At 47.5% G+C, this 22647-nt stretch overlaps 1 protein-coding gene across 1 annotated transcript; it reads right to left on the bottom strand.

Annotated features, from left to right (window-relative positions):
* Positions 1-6134: 6134 nt before the first annotated feature.
* LOC128066734 (serpin A3-8) lies at positions 6135-14844 on the bottom strand. Its single transcript, XM_052659833.1, has 5 exons — positions 14781-14844; positions 12286-12921; positions 10190-10463; positions 7390-7540; positions 6135-6329 (listed from the first exon to the last, which is right to left on the bottom strand). Exons 1-5 carry the CDS (start codon positions 14842-14844, stop codon positions 6135-6137), a joined length of 1320 nt encoding a protein of 439 aa, XP_052515793.1.
* Between the last annotated feature and the right edge of the window lie 7803 nt (positions 14845-22647).

Genomic DNA, 22647 nt, shown 5'->3' with positions numbered 1-22647 from the left:
TTAGTTCTAAAAGGTCTTGTACGTCTTCATAAAACCGTTCAACTTCAGCGTTCAGTTTCTTCAGCGTTACTGGTTGGGGCATAGACTTGGATAACAGTGATATTAGAAACCCAAGTAAGATGGTAGGTGTTGCAAGAGGCCATCAGAGGTCAGACACATTGAAACCATACTCACAGAAAACTAGTCAATCTAATCAGACTAGGACCACAGCCTTGTCTAACTCAATGAAACCAAGTCATGCCTGCGGGGCAACCCAACACAGGCAGGTCATGGTGGAGAGGTCTGACAGCATGTGGTCCACTGGAGAAGGGAATGGCAAGCCACTTTAGTATTCTTGCCTTGAGAACCCCATGAACAGTATGAAAAGGCAAAATGATAGGATACTGAAAGAGGAACTCCCCAGGTCATTAGGTGCCCAATATGCTACTGGAGATAACTGGAGAAATAACTCCAGAAAGAATGTAGGGATGGAGCCAATGCAAAAACAATACCCAGTTGTGCATGTGACTGGTGATAGAAGCAAGATCCGATGCTGTAAAGAGCAATGTTGCATAGGAACCTGGAATGTGAGGTCCATGAATCAAGGCAAATTGGAAGTGGTCAAACAAGAGATGGCAAGGGTGAACGTCGGCATTCTAGGAATCAGCGTACTAAAATGGACTGGAATGGGTGAATTTAACTCAGATGACCATTATATCTACTACTGCGGGCAGGAATCCCTCAGAAGAAATGGAGTAGCCATCATGGTCAACAAAAGAGTCCGAAATGCAGTACTTACTCACTCGCTAAGTATTTATTGAGTGCCCACTGTGTGTTAACCCCTGTTGTTGTTGTTCAGTTGCTAAGTCACATCCGACTCTTTGCAATCCCATGGGCTGTAGCATGCCAGGCTTCCCTGTCCATCACCAACTCCCAGAGTTTGCTCAGCATCAGTCCTTTCAATGTATATTCAGGCTTAACTCCTGTAATCTTATTGAGAATATAATCCTATACAAAAGTGTCAGAGTCCCCACTCTCGAAGAGTTTTGAGTGTAGTAATGGGCACTGATGAGTAAACTGGCAGTTAAAATACATATTGTGCTTTATTCTTTGTAACAGAGTGGGTCAGGTGGACTTCTATCTCAAACCATGTATAAAACTTAGCTCAAAGATTTCCCTGGTGGTTCAATGGCTAGAGCTTCACACCCAAGTGGAGGGGCTCAGGTTCAATCCCTGGTCAGGGAACTAGCTCTCACGTGCGGCAGCTAAGACTCTGTGCAGCTAAATAAAGAAATGTATATTTTTTTAAACTTTACTCAAAATAGTTCAAAGACCTAAGTATAACAACTAAACCCATAAATATCAGAGAAAAGCAAAATTAACATCCTTGGATTTGGCAACAGATTCTAAAATCTGACACCAAAAATCATGAGCAACAACAAAAAAGGAGATAAATTGAACTTTTTCAAAATTAGAATTTTTTTGCATCAAAAGACACTATCAAGAGAGCAAAAAGACAAATTACAAAATGAGAGAAAATATTTACAAATCAAATATCTGATGGGAAAATTGTATCTATAATACTGAGAGAACACTTACAACTCAACAATAAGACAATCCAATGAAAAATTAAACAGAGGACTTGAATGTCATTTCCAAAGAAGATACATAAATGGCTAGTAAAGACTTAACAAAATCTGTATGTGCGTGTGTGTGTGTGTGTGTGCTCAGTTGTGTCCAACCCCAAGGATTCTAGCCCACCAGGCTCCTCTGTCTGTAGAATTTCCCAGGCAAGAATTCTGGAGTGGGTTGCCATTTCCTCCTCCAGAGAATCTTCCCAACCCAGGAATCAAACCTGCGTCTCTTGCATCTCCTGCACTGGCAAGAGGGTTCTTTTTACTGGAGCCACCAGGGAGGCCACCTGGTCAGAAAAAAATCTGACCATCATTCATACATAGAGAAATGTAAGTAAAAAGCACAATGAGATACCACCTGATATCTACTAGAATAATAATGATAATGATAATAGTATATGCTGCTACTGCTGCTAAGTCGCTGGGATTCTCCAGGCAAGAACACTGGAGTGGGTTGCCATTTCCTTCTCCAATGTGTGAAAGTGAAAAGTGAAAGTGAAGTCGCTCAGTCGTGTCCGACTCTTAGCGACCCCATGGACTGCAGCCCACCAGGCTCCTCCATCCATGGGATTTTCCAGGCAAGAGTACTGGAGTGGGTGCCATTGCTTCAGGTTACATGTGCTTTAATAATATATAATACCAATAATAATGATAAATAAACAACCGGTGTTGTCAAGAATACGGAGTAGTTAGAACCCTCATACACTGCTGGTGAAAATAAAATGGTGCAGCTGCTGTGGAAATCAGCTTGGTGGTTCCTCAAAGAATGAAAGGTAGAGTTACCATATGACCCAGCAACTCCATTCCCATGTACACACCCAAGAAAAACGAAAATGCATTTTCACATTATAGCCTGTACCTGAATGTTTGCAGTAGCATGACCCCTCGAAACCTGAAACAGACAAATGACCAGCAACTGACAAATGGATAAACACAGTATGATATATTCAGACAACGGACCGAATTCAGCCAGTGGCATTCAGCCATGAAAAGGAATGAAGGACTGACACACGCAACCCGTGGATGAACCGTGAAAGCATCAAGCTAAGTGAATGAAGCCAGGGACGAAAGATCACATACCGTATGATTCCCTTTATAGAAAATGTGCAGACATTAAATCTGGAGACAGAGAAAGCATATTAGCAACTACTTCTTAGTGTTGGGGAAAGGCAGTAGTGCAGAGTGAGAGCTTAACGGGTATGGGGTCTCACTGTTTAGTCATTTAGTTGTGTCTGACTCTTTTTGGCAGCCCCCAGGGACTGTAGCCCACCGGGCTCCTCTGTCCATGGGATTTCCCAGGCAAGAATACTAGAGTGGGTTACCATTTCCTTCTCCAGGCGATCTTCCTGACCCAGGGATCAAACCCACATCTCCTGCCTTGTAGGTAAATTCTATACCAATGAGCCCACAGGGAATTTAGAGATGATTTTTTAAAAGTTGGAAAGTAAAACATAGTGATGATTGCACAGCAATTGAGACCGTACCAATTGCCATTGAATTTTACACTTTAAAATGATTAACTTTTAGGTATTTAAATATCATCTCAATTTCAGAGAGAAAGAAAAGAGAATTTGATGTAGGGTAACTAAACTCCCTGTGTAGCCATTGTTTGGATTCTAATTGAAAGAAACCAATTAAAAAAAACCACACAAATATTTGGGAACCACTGAGGGAAGCAAAGACTTGATATTTGAAAACATTAAAGAATTACGTTTTATTTTCAAAGTATGATGTACTATTTGGGGTATGACTTTTAAAATTCTAATAGTTAAAGTGTAAAGGATGTGTAGGATTTACTTCAAAACAACAAAAAGGGGGAAAGTGATTGAGAGGTAGAGAAAAATGACGCTGGCCGTATACTGATAATGACTGAAGCTGCTGATATGTGTGTGTGGGGGGGGGTCATTATGCCATCCTCTTTATTTTTGTATATATCTGAATTCTTCTGTAATAAAAATCTAAAACACACAAAAAAATCATTGAGGACAGGATTGTGCTTTATTCATCAGTACTGAATAGACCCTTGGCCTGAAGTGGGCACTCAAGAGAATGAATGAGTTAATAAACAAATGAATGGATAAAACCATGCATCTCATAGTAGCCCCTGCTGCGCCCTCCCTTTAGTGAACATCAGGAGAAAGAATCAAAGATCCTTAGAAGTCAAGGAAAAATGAGACTGGATATGTTTAAGTGCAGGCAATGGATGAATCAATTAAAAACAAAGTCAGAATGAACAAAGCTGGGAGAAAATTAAGTCTTGCTCACACACCTTTTAACCCATAAAACTCCTGCCTCTGCACTCTGTTTGGCAGCTACCATCCCTGCCACCAAGCCAGCTCAGGAAGGACAAGGCTTTTGAATTACAAAAGTTTTGCAAGCCCTCTTTCTGCTGCTGCTGCTGCTGCTAAGTCTCTTCAGTCATGTCCGACTCTGTGCAACCCCATAGATGGCAGCCCTCCAGGCTCCCCCATCCCTGGGATTCTCCAGGCAAGAACACTGGAGTGGGTTGCCATTTCCTTCTCCAACGCATGAAAGTGAAAAGTGAAAGTGAAGTTGTTCAGTCGTGTCCGACTCTTAGCGATCCCATGGACGGCAGCCTACCAGGCTCCTCCATCCATGGGATTTTCCAGGCAAGAGTACTGGAGTGGGGTGCCATTGCCTTCTCGGCTGAGTACCTATTAACTTTTCTGTTCACGCTGCATGAAAGTAGAAAGTTCAGTAGATTATTCATTACTATTTAAAAAGCACTCTAGCCAAAATGAAGAAGCTGCTATGACGTCACGATATTTGCAACAGTCATAAGCCAAGCTCCTAGCAGGCAAGATCAAGGACGTGAACCCTGTTCTCCACTCATCCCTCCTCTCCCTCTACAGCCTGGACCACTTTGGCCCCATTTCCTGCAACATCCCCTTTAAAGCCCAGCCTGCATCCTGTCCTGGCCCTGAAGCTCTTCTCTATACAGCAGCTGGAGTCATTTTCCTACCAGTCATTTTTCCTCATCTCGACCCTCTGTTTAAATCCCTTTAAAGCTTCCTAGGACTCTATGGAAACATTTCAGAATCCTTGCTGAGTGCCAGAGCCCTGGTTCTCCAGCGGCTCCATCATGGCCCCAACCTCCCTGCAGCCCCTCCACATCCTGCTTCAGTTGTGTCCAGTTTCTTTCCCTACTTGATACTGTCCCACTCATTTTTCTTTTTTTCCCTAGCTGGAAACATTCTCCACTCTGTTTACCCTCAACCTTCTATTTTTCCTCTACTGGCAGACCTGAGATCCCTTCCTCCAGGAAGCCCACCCTGACTTCCCCTGAGTTTGGTCCTCCCCTCTCAGCCTCCTTGTTTATCACCTATATTCCCCGTTATATCCTAAGTCCCACGAGGACCATAGCTGAAAATCCTTATGAGCAAAATGGCTTTGTGGTTTAGTGTTCCTCTGACATCCATCTGGTTAGGATAACATCCTGCCTGCCATAATCTCTAGCAGTATGGCCTTTTTAGGGAATTACAGAGCCTCTATTTCTTCATTGGTAAAATAGGATGAGGTACAGCAAGTATCTCGTGCGATCAGCTCAAGGACTAAATGGGTTATTTCAGGTAGCAGTCTGAGCAGGCTGCCTGGCAGAGAGACCTCAACCCTTCATTTGTGGATGATGTCATTATTGCCCGGAGATGTTCTCCCTGGAGGTGACAGAATCCCTGATCACAGCAAGGGGAGGCAGGGCTGGGTGTTGCTCCTGCAGCAGGTATGTGCTTACTGCTCTTTCACTCCCAGGACACCTCTTCTGCCTGCTGATGGGGATCCACTGTCAGGGGAGGAGGTGGAACTGGTCAGGAGGTGACGGAGCTCAGCTGAAAACCTGGAAGTAGCTGGTCTCCCAGGTTGGGGTGCTGGGTGGCAGAGGGGTGATCCTGGGGGAAGGAAGGCCCAGCTCAGCTGCAGGAGGGAAGGGTCCAGGGGCTGTGCCGGAAGAGGTCAGCGTTGGAGCCCTCTGCAAGCGAGCATGAGGGGACATCTCAAGTCTTGGGGAGGGAGGCGTGAACTTGGACCTGGAATCAGAGCCCCTGGAAGTGGGCTTTGGGCAGCCGGGCCTCTTCCAGTCCTGGGCCTGTGGTCCAGTGGGCTTGGTCACAGGCACAAGACTGGCTCCTGGGCCGGCTGGTGAGGCTGAAGCAGAGGGCCTCGGAAGTAGGGTGGGCCTAGTGTGTGTAGCGTGTCAGAGGGGCTTGTCCCTGGGGCCCAGGCAGCAGCAGAGCGTGGAGTCAGGCAGATCAGAGGGGAGACACACAGGAAAGAGTCCAGTCCCAGGAAGATGCTTTATTGCTGGTGTAGGGCTCAGTGCCTCCTCCTGAGCAGGGCAGACTCCGTGTGCACAGGGGCCCCCAGCATCACCACTGTCACCTTCCTGAGGGTAAGCGGGTGGAGTTGGATAGGGGGGCTGCTCCTCGGTGCACAGAGGTCAGGCTGCTCCGAGGGACCAGGGCACCCAGCTTCTTCTTCGGTGGATCCGCCATTCGGAGGGGAGCTCTAGGCTTGACTGGGGTTAGTGACTTTCCCCAAAAAGATGATGCTCTGGGTGTCTTTGAGAACTATAGCAATCAGGAAGGGCCTGTTGAAGCTCAAGGGGATCTTGTTTACGGACGTGATTCCCAGCTTGATTCCCGTGACAGCAGCTCCTTCCGTGCCCTCCTCGCCCACGTCAAGCACAGCCTTGTGGACCACCTGTGGGGACGCCGGAACATTACCCACTGGAGACAGGGTAGGCAGGGTGTGAGCAGGGGCCTGAGCTCCTCTGGGGACCGATATTCATCCACCTGCTCCTGGTCTGTCACTGGGCGGTCAACCTGCTCAGTTTGTCTGTCCTCCCATCAGACTGTCAGCTGGTTTGCCATCGTGATGCACAGGTGTGCAAAATGAGGTTGTCAGTGATGGGTCGAGGGTTAGAGAGGCACAGAGCCGGGACTCCCTGGTTCTGGAACCCTCTCTGAGTCCAGAGACTGTGCTGCCCCCGAATTCCCCCTAGTGTAGGGGCAGGGGGCACATCAAGGCATTTTTTTTTTTTTTTTTGCAGGGAACTGGCACAGTCCTCCAGGTCCAAGCAGCAGATTTGGGTGGAAACAGCTCTCCTCCTCTCCTGTCCCGGTTGACATGTCCCTGAGGCCTTGGCTACTTTGCCTAGGACGTGATCCCCCATCCCTGAACCCCTCTGGCTTCTTAGCACCCGTGTCTCCTTTATCAGATCCTCTGGCAGGTGGGGTGCAGGGGAGACTGCAGGGCTGTCCAGCACCTGCCCCCCTCATTCACTCTGATTCCTCTGCTTCGGATCACAGTACCAGGACCCCTGGTGTCCTTCTTTCCTGCTGTTAGTGTATATTCATCACGATGGCCCTGAGCCACCATTAGTACCTATTACTTCTTAACTGCTCTGCTAGACTCTGCATGCTGGGTAAGAACAATCACCTCCTTTTACAGATGAAGAAAACTGACGGCTATAGGATTTGCCTCTATAGGAGTGGAGAGTAGAGCTTGGCCTGGAGTCCACCACTGATGTGACCCAGGTCTTTCCCAGTGATGGAATCCGGGTCACATATTTCAGGGAATGTGGGGACTAGCCCCAGTATGATGATAACCCAGCTCTCCTAGGCTTGGGGAGTCCTGGGAAGGGCTACTGAATTATAGGAAATTCAAGGAATTTCTAAATTCAAAATTAGCCAAGTATCTGCCTGTGCGCCCCCATTCAAGCTCCTAGAAGAAGGATGAATCGTCCAAAATTTGGACTCACCTGGGAAACCTCTAGCTTGTGGTCATCTGTGATTCCTGACAGGTCCGCCTCCTGGGTGAAGACTTTCTTAATTTCCAGCTGGGAAAGTATGTCTTTCAGCTTATAGTCACTGGAGATGGAAAACCTCGGTAGGTTGAGTTCATGTATCCGTCTAGGAAATACAAAAAATGAACTCATGTTGACTCAGCTTGATCTTCCATGGTTTACTCTCCACCACCACCTTACCCCTGGGGGGAAAAGTACTCCTTTCCTCAAGTTTCTAGACCCATCTGGCTAACTCTTTCTAATTCATTAATTATCCTTTCCTTTCTGCAGGAGTCTAACCTAGGGACAGTGCACAGAGGTTGGGACCTGGCCCTGCTCCTCCCCTGCAAGCTTGCAGGGCACAGGAAACACCCTCCTCCAGCATGGATTCTACAACTGCTGGGAGACTGTGCTGCTCCACAGGCACCGGGAAGGCTTCCTGCAGGAGGTGGCATGGAGTCTGAGTCCTAGGGGAGGGGATGGATGTGACTGGGTGAAGAGGAGCCTGGGAGGAGGTGGATACACTAGCAGGAATGTGGGAAGCCAGAGGGGCTGCTCCACAGCACAAGGGCGGCCTGAGTGTGGGTGGCAGGGAAGGATGGAGCTGAAAGGGGCTTGGAGGGGACCTGGGGGGCTGGAGGCTGCAGTCAGGGGACTTGGGGACGTGAATCATCCAATTCAGAGTCTCTGTCTTGCCTTCCCGGTGAGTTCCTTGAGGGTAGAGCTGCTGCTTCTGAGCAGAGCCACCAGCAGATTCTTGGAGCAAGAGATGCTGTCTCCCACCCCGAGGCCTCCCTCCCTCCCTCTCTGTCTGTGTTTCCCTTAAGACTCTTGTCAGGGTGTCTGGTCTTACAAATGCCAAATATGAGGAGGCTGTGACTCCCCTTAAGCTCTGGGTCCATTTGGAGCACAGAGGTAACGATTCTCCTCATTGTCATTTCTCATTTAGTCATTCATCCTTTATCCATTTACTCAATAAGATATTACTGATCATCCTCCATGGGCCAGGAGTGTGTACATTGATGTCCCCTCAGGGCTTGTAAATCAAGGTGTGTGGTGAATATTCTCTCCATTTACCTCTATTCACTGCATCCCTACTCTGTGGTGGCTCTTGGGGTTGGAGAGGGAAGGGCTGGGAAGGGATCAGGGGCGAGGAGCTCCCCAGTCCTGGGTCTCTTGGGATCTATAGGGAGGAGGGGCTTGGAGTCAGGAGCCCCAGGGTGTCAGGTCCCCTGGAGAAGAGTCGGGAAGGGGCTGCAGCTTCTACATCACTTGTGGGAAGATCTCTGTCCCGTATGGTTTATAAAGTGCCTCCCACACCCATCCCCCCTGGGTCTGCCCATCCCACACTCAGAACAGAGGGTCAAGGACACCTCTCCCCTCGCAGCAGGGAGCTGAGCCCCAGAGAAGCACAGAGAGTGGCCGGGGGAGTGTGAGCCTGGGAGTGGGACTCTGGGTCTGGGGCACCCCCGCCCCCCTCATGCTGCCCACACCCCCTCCCTACCCGCCCCTGCAGACCCTGGCCCAGCACTGCCTCTCCCCTTGTGCCCCTGAGATCGGTCTCCGGAATCCCACCTCCTGGCCTGTGTGTCTACCCTCCGTTTACCCAGAGCCAGGCCCCTCCCCACACTTCCTGCTCCTCCTGGTCCAGCCCCCAGCGGCTCCCTTGGGTGACCCCATTGGGCTCCTGGTTGGCCTCCCTGCCTCCATGCTTGTCCTGTGCAGGCAGTTCTTCACTAGGCACCCTGGGCAATCCTTTTAAAACATTACTCGGATCATTCACCCTTTGGGCCAAAACCTTGTGATGAGTTTCCATTTCCCTTAGATGGGGGGAGTCAAGGGGTCTGCAAGGTCCCATGTAATCTGTATTCCCCATGGTTCCCCTGACCTTGCCCAACTTCCCCTCTCACTCCCTCTGCTCTGCTGCTCTGGCCTCACTAATGCTCAACCACACCAGACTGGCTCCTGCCTCAGAGGCTTTGCACTGGCTGTTCCTCGGCCAGGAATGCTTTTCCCAACACAACCGCATGGCTCACTCCCTCACCTCGAACATCACCCAAGGACGCTCTGTTTACAATCACAAACTGCCTTTGGGAATAATTATCTTTTTCCTTTATTATCCCTCACCTCTGCATTTCTCATCTCTCAAAGTAACAAACAGTTCCGTTATTTTATTTGTTTCTTGTCTATCTCCTGCAAATACAAAGTAAATGCTGTGAAGGTGGGGGATGTAGGGGCTTATTTGCCTACCTACCATCAGGGTTTAAATTATTGTTATTATTATGAGAATAGTCCCTGGGGCGTAGCATGTCCTCAATTAATCTGTTCAGCCAGTCTTAAGTGGATGAATGAATAAATGAGTGATTATGATGGAAAGACTATGCCAAGCTGGTCCTCAGCCTCTGTCTCACATGAGCCCTCAACTGCCTACAGTTCCATCTTCCTCCCTCCACCTACAGAGGGTTGCGCCAGGGAGAGAATGCGCATGAGTGTTGGGGGTTGTATTGAGGGTCCTCATGACTCAGCACATGTTAGAGGCAGAGGAAACCTCCGCCACTGTCCCCTTTGAGGTCATCATCTTGTAGAAGGAGAAAGTCAAGCCCAGAGCCACACAGGCAGCAAAGAGCAAGGTCATCGCAGGATGGGCTCTCCCGGCAGTTCCCACACCCCCTGGACATTCCTAAGGCCCTGTTGCTGGGGGTCAGGAGTCCAGGAAGAGGGGGAAGGACTGAGAAGGCAGGTGGGCCCACAGCCCTGGGTCCTGGGGGACAGTTACCTGGGGTACAGTGATTCTCGCCACCTCGTCAGCATCTCCGGGATCAGCTTGGCTTCCAAGTCCTGCATTTTGCCCTCGTCGGGGAGGATGAAGAGGGCGCTGTCATTGCTGGTGTATATGAGCTCCACTAGCGTGCAGCCCAGCTCCTCGTCCCGGAAGTAAGGGGTCACCAGGCCCCCAATGCTCATCATGGGCACCTCCACCGTCTCACTCTCGCTCACGTGGAACTGTGACTTGTAAGTTTCTTTGGGATCAAAGGGTGTCCTCCACTGGGCTGGAGGCGGAGGGACAGGTGAGGAGTCTGTGAGTGCAAAGACTGTGCCCTCTCCCTGCCCCACTCCCTGGTCCCTGAGAGGGAAGTCCCTCCCCACACCAGCAGCCCCCTATACCACGTGCCTCTAGGGATGGCCCTGCTAGGTGTGACCTGGGAAGGTAGGCAAGCACTGGGAATGCAAGTGAACACAGATCGGATTGAAAAGAGGAACACGAAGCAAAGCTGGTTAATTGACCTACATGAGCAATCAACAGGAATGTGGAGGGCATGGGAGAGATAGAGGTGAGGCTGGGCCTGGGGAGATACGGGACCTCCTGGTCCTTCAAGGGGACAAGTGACCAGGGGTTAGTTGTTGGCTTTTCAGGGAGGACACACGTCCCCACAGCCTTGTGAGCCTGGCTGGAGCAGGAGCCACACGGGGACCTGGAGGGCAGGGCCGGGTCAACAGAGGAGAGGACTCGGGTCTCCACACAGGAGGATGGATCCTCGCTGAGGCAGAGACCTCTAGGGGAGTTCAGGGCTCTGGGGCTTCAGGGAATGTGTATCCACCCCTGCCTCCTGCTTCCACCTCTGCTTCTGTCCTCCTGGTGAGAGGCAGGGGCGGGGGAAAGCAGGGCTGGCTGGGGTGCTCCTGGGAAGGAGATTTTGGAGGGAAAATGTCTCAGGATGGGATGGTAGGAGAAGAAAGCACAGTAGATACAGAGAACAATCCAGGGAAAATCAGCCCCGGATTCATATTTCAGAGCAATTCCATTCTCGGCCTTCATTTACAAATGAAAACAGTGGCCCCAGAGGGCCGTTCTGGGCTCTGCCAGGAACTCCTAGCTCAGGGCAATCTTGTGCTCACATTTGGTGGGTCTTAGACACCTGACCACTTCTAACTCAGTGATCCTCTCTGGGTCCCTATTGGCCCTTCTTGCTCCCTGTGCAAAACCCATCTGCCTCTACTCCGCCCCTTGTGAATATCCAGGCGGAGGTTTGCCATGCTGACCTCCTGACACCGGGACCAGGCATCAGACCAGCTTGAAGCCAGAAGAGGATCCTGTCTAGGAGGCTCCCTTCTGCAGAGGCTGTTCCCGGATGGTGGCCTGACCTGTTCCACCCTAAGTTGATAGAAGAGCACAGATGAAGACCCTGGGGACGCCCAGGCTCCTCAGAGTCTGTCTCACTATGAAGACCACCAGCCTCACCAGGAGCCTCCAGAAACCAAGTCCCCCGGAAGGTCAGAACCAGCCCATGGTGGGCACAGCTGAGGGTTCCCGAGGGCTCCAACACCACCTCATCAGGAAGGACACACATAAGAGTGATGGGAAGGGGAAGACCCTTCCTCTAGCAGCCGGGTAAGATGAAGTCAAAACAAAACTCTCCCTCTGCGTCAGACAAAGGGTTAGCAGCTTCCCTGCACTAATGTCCTGTAATGAGCATTGGAGTTTGCGAAATCCCAAAACACACAGAGCCTATGGTTGGGGCAGGGTCCTGATGCCCCAGCGTCCTAAACTGAGGACTCGTGTGCAGTCCCTAAGTCCTGTCTGACTCAGTGACCCAGTGGACTCTAGCCCACCAGGATCCTCTCTTCATGGGGTTTTCCAGGCAAGAATACTGGAGTGGGTGGCCAATTCCTCCTCCAGGGGATCTTCCCAATGTGGGAATCGATCTCATGTCTCCTGCATTGTAAGGCAGGTTCTTTACCACTGAGCCACCAGGGAAGTCTACTCCTATATAGTATTTTGCCTAATGTTGGCTGACCCAGAACAGAAATAGCCTGAAGTCACACACACACAAAAAAGTGCATTTCCTTCTGAATACCAATCCGGGCACCTACCTTTAAAGTAGATATAATTCACCAGAATCACCTTTGTGAGTGGGTCAAGGTCCATGAACAAGTCCACAATTTTCCCCTGAGTTTTATTCTTCACATAATCCTTTATTAGGCTCTTGGCAGCTTCAGGATCCTTGAAGTTGGTCGAGAAGGCCTCAGAGGCGTATAGCGCCAGGGCATCTTCCCTGAACTTGTCCAGCAGCTTCAGCCCCTCCTGCACAAACATGGCGTTGCCCACGCTCAGTTGCAGCTCATTGCTGGGTCGATTGAGCGTCTGCAGGAGGTGCTGGAAACCCCGGTGAATTTCTGTCTCGGGAGTCTCTGTGAGGTTGAACTTGAGACCTTCCAGGATCTCTGTCAGGGTGGAGCCACGGGCCCCCAGGGACAGGAAGGCCAAGGCTATGGAGATGCTCAGAGGGGAGAAGATGACATTCTTACTGGGGTTCTTCAAAGCCAACTGCTTGTAGAGGCTGAAGGCGAAGTCAGTGTTGCTGGAGGCTAATGCATGGTCATCCACAGCCGTCCCTTTGTGCTGTCCTTCTGGGGTCACATTCTCTGGGAGGCAGTGGACCCTGGAGCAGAGCGCAGCCAGCAGGAGCCCCAGAGCCAGGAGGGGGGCCATTCTCTCTGCCCTCGTGTCTGAAAAGCAAAGCTCCTTAAGTCTCCACGTGTCAGATGATGTCCGAACCCCCGCCCTCTGTCCCCCGTCGTCTCTGTTCTCTTGGCCCTGCTGCTCTGGGACCTCCCAGGAGTAGGCACACTGCTGGGCTCACAACACACACGAGGTAGCTCTGGGCTCCCTCTTACCCTTTGATCAAGTGCTGTGACCGTTAGCAATTTCCCCAGTGGAGAGACTAGGCACAGAGAGGGGAAGGGGCTTTTCCAAGGTCACACAGCAAGCAGTAGAGGAGTGGGGTTGAGGAGCCTGGGGTGCCTGGCTCCAGGGCAGGGAAGCTGGTGATGGGTGTGAGGTAACATCCAGTGAGAAGGCATCCCTCTCCCAGGACAGACTCCGTCAGAGGGCCCAGGAAGCAGGGCTCCTTTCCCACCGTGACCCCTCTCTGTCCCCCCAGGGAGGAGCCCTGCACTGATCAGAGGACACAGCACCTCTCCCCGCCTCTGAGGACAAGGGTGTGACCTCAGGGAGGCTCTCCTATCAAGGTGCTGGTCACAGTGAGGGTTCAGAAGAGAGGCTGCCACAGGCAGCGGGAGCTGTGCTATAGCCTGGCTGCCCTGAGGAGGGCTGCTGTAAAGAACAAGGAGGGCAGAGCGTTCTGCTCAGCCCCTGCCACGTGGACATGTGGAGGGTGTTTCCAACAAGAACCTGGAAAGGCCTCCTGGTGGGGAGAAGCAGGGTGAGCCGATTCTCAGAGACCTGGTCGAGGATTTTGTTTGGACCACTTGTGAGTGCTGTGTGGTGACGAGCAGTAACTGCACCTCTCTGATCCTCAGTTCCCACCTCCGTCCAACACGTGGACCAGCTCAGGAGACATATAGGAAGACGCTGGGCTCCTAAGGGGACTTCCAGAAATGTCACCCCCTCCACTGGCCACCCTTTAGGACTCTACAAGCCAGACTGTGATCCCTGGGGACAGAGGACTCAGAGCTACTGCCCAGAAGCCTCAGGAGAGACTGAGGTCAAACTGGTGACCTCAGTAAAGAGGGCTGTTTCCCTGCAGCCTCTGCCCCTCATCTCAGAAGACAGAGAGCTGCTGGGGTGGGAGCGGGGAAGGCGAGAGAGACAAGAGGCAGAGATGGGAGGAGATTGGAGGGGAGAGAAGGAGGGCTGTAGGGTAGGAAGCTGAGCTGATTCTTGTCCAGAGACCAGGGGAAAGGCCTTCACACCAGCCTGGGGAGAGAGGCGATCGATTGCCTAAACTCATAGTTTACTCAGGAGTGGTACAATGGTTTTGGCCAAATGAGCTAACCGTTTGCTTCCAAAACTATTCCTGGAGTATTCATTTGTCTGATGGCCGGGCTGCCTCTGCTTCTGAGCAGTCTGTCCTTTCAGTGCTGGACAGACTCAGCTCCTGTCTGCTTGCTGGGGTCCCTGGAGGGACAGTGGAGCCCAGGAAACCCCCCCGGTGACCCCGGAGCCTCGGTCCAGAGGGACCTGGTGCACTAATTCTGTCTCCAGAACTATATGGGAGCAGCGCCCTGTGCCGGGCAAGGAGATGCACCTCAGGGCCCTCGGGGAGCTCTGACCTGATGCTGGATGCACAGCTGGATGGGGCACAGCTGGCTCGAATCACAACTCCAAAGACTCAAAGGCAGAAATTCTCCCAGAAGCCCTGGTGGCACATCCCTCCCTTTGCAGGATAAACACTGAGACTCAGAGAGAGGACTGGTCTTCAGAGGACTCAGAACCCTCCAGCATCAGACACACGTCCTCCCGCCTCCCTCATGCCTCAGGCCCTACCGACCCCTGATCGAGGCCAGAACCACCCTGGGAAAGGGGTCCCTTGGCACCCAGTGTGGGAGCGTCACGGATTACCTGCCTGCGAGAGCGGGATGTGGGCAGTGGATCCAGAGCCGCCGCTTGCTCAGATATTGTAGTTTCATCTGTTTGTCTATTTATCCTGCAAAGATCTCTTCTCTGGCTTGCGAAATATAGGAGGGAACAAGACCTCAGCCTGGAAATGGGCAGATGAACATTTCTGGTAACAGGATTCATTAGGTCTATGCAAATAATTTGGTTACCGAAATAAGTTTTTGGGTTTTTTTCCCTTAAAAAATAGCCAGTAAATAAACCCACAAAAAAATCTTTCCCATGTTAGAGTTCTCTTCTGTTTATGAAATACTCACTGAGGAAATTGTGACAACTCAGAAAACATCAAATGAATCATTGAAAACTACTCCAAATTATTGTTCTTTTTAAAGAGTTATTGACTCTTATTAGTGTTTTATTCCTGGTCTGATATCATCTTTAAGGATCATGGAGAAACCCTGAAAATGTAGAGACAGGCTTGTAAAATATTTCCCAGAATGCTAGCGCCCAGGGAAATCCAAGTTAACATTGTGCTGTGTTTCTTTATTACTCACTTTTCTTTGAAGTGTGTGCATGTGTGTGAGTGTGCACATTTGCATATGTGATAGGACATGATTTTAAAATGCAATACACTATTTGTTTACAACTTGATTTGTAAGTTGAAGCACTCCTCCCCCACTCCCACAGAAGGGGTGTGAGCCCGAGGTCCCCAAAGGGTGTCAGGAGTACAAGTGTCTGGGGCCTCCAGTCTCCAGCACCATCTGTTTGGGGGACCTGCTGTGACTTGGACATTGCTCTGCTCTCCTTCACTGTTGGTTCACCCTAGGAGCTAATTGTCCTCCCTTTTTGACCTTGAGGTCTCCTTAGCTGTCTCAATGAGATAATTTCAGGTATTTCCTGGGCTCATGGGAAAAATCTGTCCCTTCATCCATCATCATCACATCCCTCCAGCCATGACAATCCCTAACAATCCCTGCCAGGCTTCTGGAGATTCCTGGGGTTCTACCAAGCACAGTCTGCAAACCGCTGACTTAGGGATGTTGAGCTTCCTCGATGGCTCAGCAGGAAAAGAATCTGCCAGTAATACAGGACACCCGGGTTCGACTCCTGGGTCAGGAAGGATCCCTGGAGCAGGAAATGGCAACCCGCTCCAGTATTCTTGCCTGAAAAATCCCATGAACAAAGGAGCACAGCAGGCTACGGTCCAGAGAGGTTGCAAAAAGTTGGACACCACTGAGCATGATGACGGCTTTGAGGTGAGGGTATGGCTTTGGCATGAGGTAAGAGAGCTGACTGTGGCTTAGATCATGAACTCCTTATTACCAAATTCAGACTGAAATTCAAGAAAGTAGGGAAAGCCGCTAGACCATTCAGGTATGACCTAAATCAAATCCCTTATGATTATACAGTGGAAGTGAGAAATAGATTTAAGGGCCTAGATCTGATAGATAGAGTGCCTGATGAACTATGGAATGAGGTTTGTGACATTGTACAGGAGACAGGGATCAAGACCATCCCCATGGAAACGAAATGCAAACAAGCAAAATGGCTGTCTCGGGAGGCCTTACAAATAGCTGTGAAAAGAAAGAAGCAAAAAGCAAAGGAGAAAAGGAAAGATAGAAGCATCTGAATGCAGAGTTTGAAAGAATAGCAAGAAGAGATAAGAAAGCCTTCTTCAGCAATCAATGCAAAGAAATAGAGGAAAAGAACAGAATGGGAAAGACTAGAGATCTCTTCAAGAAAATTAGAGATACCAAGGGAACATTTCATGCAAAGATAGGCTCTATAAAGGACAGAAATGGTATGGACCTAACAGAAGCAGAAGATATTAAGAATAGGTGGCAAGAATACACAGAACCGTGCAAAAAAGATCTTCATGACCTAGATAATCACGACGGTGTGATCACTCATCTAGAGCCAGACATCTTGGAATGTGAAGTCAAGTGGGCCTTAGAAAACATCACTATGAAAAAGGCTAGTGGAGGTGATGGCATTCCAGTTGAGCTATTTCAAATCCTGAAAGATGATGGTGTGAAAGTGCTGCACTCAATATGCCAGCAAATTTGGAAAACTCAGCAGTGGCCACAGGACTGGAAGAGGTCAGTTTTCATTCCAATCCCAAAGAAAGGCAATGCCAAAGAATGCTCAAACTACCACACAATTGCACTCATCTCACATGCTAGTAAAGTGATGCTCAAAATTCTCCAAGCCAGGCTTCAGCAATACGTGAATGGTGAACTTCCTGATGTTCAAGCTGGTTTTAGAAAAGGCAGAGGAACCAGAGATCAAATTGCCAACATCTGCTGGATCACGGAGAAAGCAAGAGAGTTCCAGAAAAACATCTGTTTCTGCTTTATTGACTATGCCAAAGCCTTTGACTGTGTGGATCACAATAAACTGTGGAAAATTCTGAGAGAGATGGGAATACCAGGCCACCTGACCTGCCTCTTGAGAAACCTGTATGCAGGTCAGGAAGCAACAGTTAGAACTGGACGTGGAACAACAGACTGGTTCCAGATAGGAAAAGGAGTACGTCAAGGCTGTATATTGTCACCCTGCTTATTTAACTTCTATGCAGGGTACATCATGAGAAACGCTGGACTGGAAGAAACACAAGCTGGAATCAAGATTGCCAGGAGAAATATCAATAACCTCAGATACGCAGATGACACCACCCTTATGGCAGAAAGTGTAGAGGAACTCAAAAGCCTCTTGAAGAAAGTGAAAGAGGAGAGCGAAAAAGTGGGCTTAAGGCTCAACATTCAGAAAATGAAGATTATGGCATCTGGTCCCATCACTTCATGGGAAATAGATGGGGAAACAGGGGAAGCAGTGTCAGAATTTATTTTTTTGGGCTCCAAAATCACTGCAGATGATGACTGCAGCCATGAAATTGAAAGACACTTACTCCTTGGAAGAAAAGTTATGACCAACCTAGATAGCATATTCTAAAGCAGAGGCATTACTTTGCTGACTAAGGTCCATCTAGTCAAGGCTATGGTTTTTCCAGTAGTCATGTATGGATGTGAGAGTTGCACTGTGAAGAAGGCTGAGTGCTGAAGAATTGATGCTTTGAACTGTGGTGTTGGAGAAGACTCTTGAGAGTCTCTTGGACTGCAAAGAGATCCAACCAGTCCATTCTGAAGGAGATCGGCCCTGGGATTCCTTTGGAAGGAATGATGCTAAAGCTGAAACTCCAGTACTTTGGCCACCTCATGCGAAGAGTTGACTCATTGAAAAAGACTTTGATGCTGGGAGGGACTGGGGGCGGGAGGAGAAGGGGATGATATGGCTGGATGGCATCACAGACTTGATGGACTTGAATCTGAGTGAACTCTGGGAGATGGTGATGGACAGGGAGGCCTGGCGTGCTGCGATTCATGGGGTTGCAAAGAGTCAGACACAACTGAGCGACTGAACTGAACTGAAATTTCGATCCTGAAAATACTGCTTACCAGCTGTGTGATCCCAGGATATTTATTGAATACCATGGACTTTAATCTCTTTATCTCTAAAATGCAGATAAGAAAGTTTCCCTGACTGGAAAGAGGTGGGGGAGGTGTCTCTATGAAGAGTTAGTCAAATAATACTAGGTTTAAGCTCTCAGTTCAGTTCAGTTCAGTCGCTCAGTTGTGTCTCTTTGCAACCCCATGGACTGCAGTATGCCAGGCTTCCCTGTCCATCACCAATTCCCAGAATTTACTCAAACCCATGTGCCTTGAGTCAGTGATGCCATCCAACTATCTCATCCTCTGTCATCCCCTTCTCCTCTCGCCTTCAATCTTTCCCAGCATCAGGGTCTTTTCAAATGAGTCAGCTCTTAACATCAGGTGGACGAAGTATTGGAGTTTCAGCTTCAACATCAGTCCTTCCCATGAACATTCAGGACTGATCTCCTTTAGGATGGACTGGCTGGATCTCCTTGCAGTCCAAGGGACTCTCAAGAGTCTTCTCCAACACCGCAGTTCAAAAGCATCAATTCTTTGGCGCTCAGCTTTCTTTATAGTCCAACTCTCATATCCGTACATGACCACTGGAAAAACCATACCCTTGACTAAACGGACTTTTGTTGGCAAAGTAATGTCTCTGCTTTTTAACATGCTGTCTAGATTGGTCATAACTTTTCCTTTCAGTCCTTTCAGTTCTTTTCCTTCCATGTCCTTTTAGTCTCCAGTAATTTCCAGAACTGACAGTATATTTTGAAGTTACAGAGAATCCCAAAGAAAATACTAGCTAAAATAGGACTACAGCTTATTTCTCTCTTGCAAGTCCTGATATTTTAAGCAGTGGGTTGACATGTTGATTCCAATTTGTCAGGGACTCAGGCTGCTTGTATTCTTCATGTTTTCTGCCAGGTGCCAGAGGGCTCATTGCCACATCCACCTTCCATTTAATGGGAGTCAAGAGGGGAAGCTGGCTTGAAACTCAACATTCAAAAAACTAAGATCATAGCATCCAGTCTCATCACTTCATGGCAAATAGAAGGAGATACAGTGGAAGCAATGACAGATACTATTTTATTGGGCTCCAAATCACTGTGGACAGTGACTGGTGGTGGTTTATTCACGAAGTTATGTCCGACTCTTGTGACCCCAATGATTGTAGCCTGCCAGGCTCTTCTGCCCATGGGGTTTTCCAGGGAAGAATACTGGAGTGGATTGCTATTTCTTTCTCCAGGGTGTCGACTAAATAATGATGTACAACTTGAGAGTTGTGACTTAAGTTTTATTTGGGGCAAAATGAGGCCTGCAGCCCTGGAGGCAGCATCTCAGACAGCTCTGAAAAGTCAATATATAAGGTTTTGGTGAGGGGGGAGTTCAGTACCATGAAGCACTCAATTTACAAAAGGTTTTTGTTAGTCATGAGGGTCTGATGTCAACTTGAAGGGAGTTAGTGCTTCTCTAGATATGAGGCGATGCAATGATTGAGATCATAAAATCTCTTCCTAAAAACCTCCAACTATCTAAAGACCTGTCCCACCAGATTCCCTGGAGCACAGAGTGCCTCACTCCACCTTGAACTCCCTCAGGGGTTGTTGAAAGTCAACAGCTATAGGAGCATGGGGTTCAACCTCCGTAGAGGCAGATGGCAAATGTCTTTGTTGTTCAGTTGTTGGCAATGATCTTGGTAAGTGCCAATTTGTAGTTGACAAGGGGATCTTCCCAACCCAGGAATCAAACCCGGGTCTCTTGCATTACAGGCAGATTCTTTTCCAACTGAGCTATGAGTACACCCATGAAATTAAAAGGTGCTTGCTCCTTGGAAGGAAAGCTGACAAAACTAGAAAGCATATTAAGAAGCAGAGACATCACTTTGTTCACAAAGCTCTGTATGGTCAAAGCTTGGTGTTTCCAGTAGTCATGTACACATGTGAGAATTGAACCATAAAGAAGGCTGAACTGTGAAGAATTGATGCTTTTGAATTGTGGTGCTAGAGAAGACTCTTGAGAGTTCCTTGGACAGCAAGGAGATTAAAACAGTCAATGCTAAAGGAAATCAACCCTGAATGCTCATTGGAAGGACTGATGCTGAAGTTCCAAATACTTTGGCCACCTGATGCAAAGAGCCGACTCACTGGAAAAGACCCTGATGCTGGGAAAGATTGAGGGCAGGAGGAGAAGTGAGCAGCAGAGGATGAGATAGTAGGATGGCATCACCAACTCAAGGCACATGAATTTGAGCAAATTGAAGGAAATAGAGCAGGACATAGGAGCCTGGCAAGCTGCAGCCCATGGGGTTGCAATGAGTTGGACATGACTTAAAGACTGAACAAAATAATTTTTAATGGTCTCATCTTATTAGGCTGGAAAACTAACTTTGTACCCAACACCCAATTTAGACCATAGAGAAAAGGAAAGACATACTAAACAAATAAATTAGACTATATATATATATATATATATATATATATATGTACATATACATATGTATATATACACACACACACAGAGTAAAAAAAGAAATTAAAAAAAGAAATTAATACAATTTTAGTCATAGTAGGAAACATAAGGAGAAGAAAAAGGCGTAAAAAGAAAGGAAAGCATCATAAATCTAAATGATAATATAGGGAATACTTAGGAGGAAATATTTTGCAAAGAGAACCAAAGCTATATTTCTCACCCAAGTATGTGATCTTGGCAGCTCCTGGCTGGGCCTGTATGACTGTCAACTGTTATGGAGGAGGACAAGTGATGCCTGTGATTTCTGAGTGTAGAACAGCAGTGTGAGGAAGGCCGAGACACATGGAAGTAACCCATGTATGTGTCCTGACCACAGTTCAGCTGAGATCTTTGCTCACAGCCAGCATCAACCACCAGGCATGTGAGTAAGGAAGTGTTCGGTGGCTTCAATCAGCCATGGTCCATGAGTAAGCACAGGAGACACCCAGAGTGAAAACAGCCTTACTGAGCCCAATCAGAATTGAATGCCAAAATTGTGAGAGACAATAACAAGAAATGATTGTTGATTTATAAGATCACATTTGTATAACCAGCAAAAACATTTTTTAATTGAAGGCAAAATATTGATTTTTTTAACAAACAAAATCTTAGACAATTCATTACCAGTATACCTGCATTACAAAAAGTGTTAAAGTAAGTTCTTGGGACAGAAAGTAAATAGGCAAATAAAAATTTGTACAGAGGAATAGAGTGCCAAAAATAGTAAAAAGTGTTTTTTTTTTTTCTTATTGTGAAACTCTTTGATGGGCAATTAACTCTGTGTAGCAAATAAAAGTTGCAATGTATTATGGAATTTAACACATGTAAATTATAGAGAACAATTGCACATGGGACAAAAGGATGAAAAAAGCAAGAATACTGAGGTAAGGTTTTATACTTTACTTGAAGTGATATAGTATTATCAGAAGATACATATTGATGAGTTCAAGATTTATTGTATATTCTCAATACACTGAAAAAATGCACAAAATAAAAAGTATAGGTTTTAATTCAACAGTTGAGCAAAACAAAAACATGAAAACTCCTCAAATAATCCAAAAATACAGCAAGAGAAAAAGAAAAAAAACAAAATACAGATGGATCAAATATAAAACAAATAGGAAGTTAGAAGATCTATGCCAGTCATATCAATAATACCTTTCTGTGACTAAAATTATAGTGATTTAATCACTCACTCATTCACTCATTTATTTACCAAATGTCCATTGAGTCCCCACTATGTGTAATCCTTGTGGTCCTGCTGAGAATTCAATGGTGTACAAATATCAGGATACCAGCTTTCAAGAAGCTTTAAATATTGTAATGGGCACAGATACTAAAGTGTCAATTAAAATACATTGTAATATATTTCTTTAAAAATAGAGTGGGTCAGGGTGATGGTTCACACCATATATAAAACAAGTCAAAATGGATCAAAGACCTAGGTGTAAATGCTAAACAGATAACACTCTTAGAATACATCATAGAAGTAAATTCTTATGATCTTGGATTTGCAATAGATTCTTAGATCTGACACCCAAAAGCATGAGCAGTAACAACAAAAATAGGCAAATTGGACTTCATCAAATTTAAAATATTTTGTGCATCACAAGTCAACTACCAAGAGAGTGAAAAGAAAACCTATGAAATGAGAGAAAATATTTGCAAATCATACAACTGATGAGTATGTCATCTAGACATACTCATGTAATCATACATCTAGAATATTTAAGGAATATTTACAGCTCAATAATAAAAGACAAAAAATCCAATAAAAAGTGGAAAAAGGACTTTAATAGACATTTTTTCAAAAAAGATACACAAGGGACTGCTAAGCACTGAACACATGCTCACCATCCTCAGAGAAATCAAAATTGCAGTAAGACATTAACTCAAATCGAAGAAGGCTGTATTAATAATAATAACAATAGAAAATCA

This window comes from Budorcas taxicolor, chromosome 21 (genome assembly GCF_023091745.1).
Source record: "Budorcas taxicolor isolate Tak-1 chromosome 21, Takin1.1, whole genome shotgun sequence".
Classification (NCBI taxonomy): domain Eukaryota; kingdom Metazoa; phylum Chordata; class Mammalia; order Artiodactyla; family Bovidae; genus Budorcas; species Budorcas taxicolor.
The sequence above is the reverse complement of the archived record's forward strand: the minus strand, read 5'-3'. Positions and strand labels throughout refer to the sequence as shown.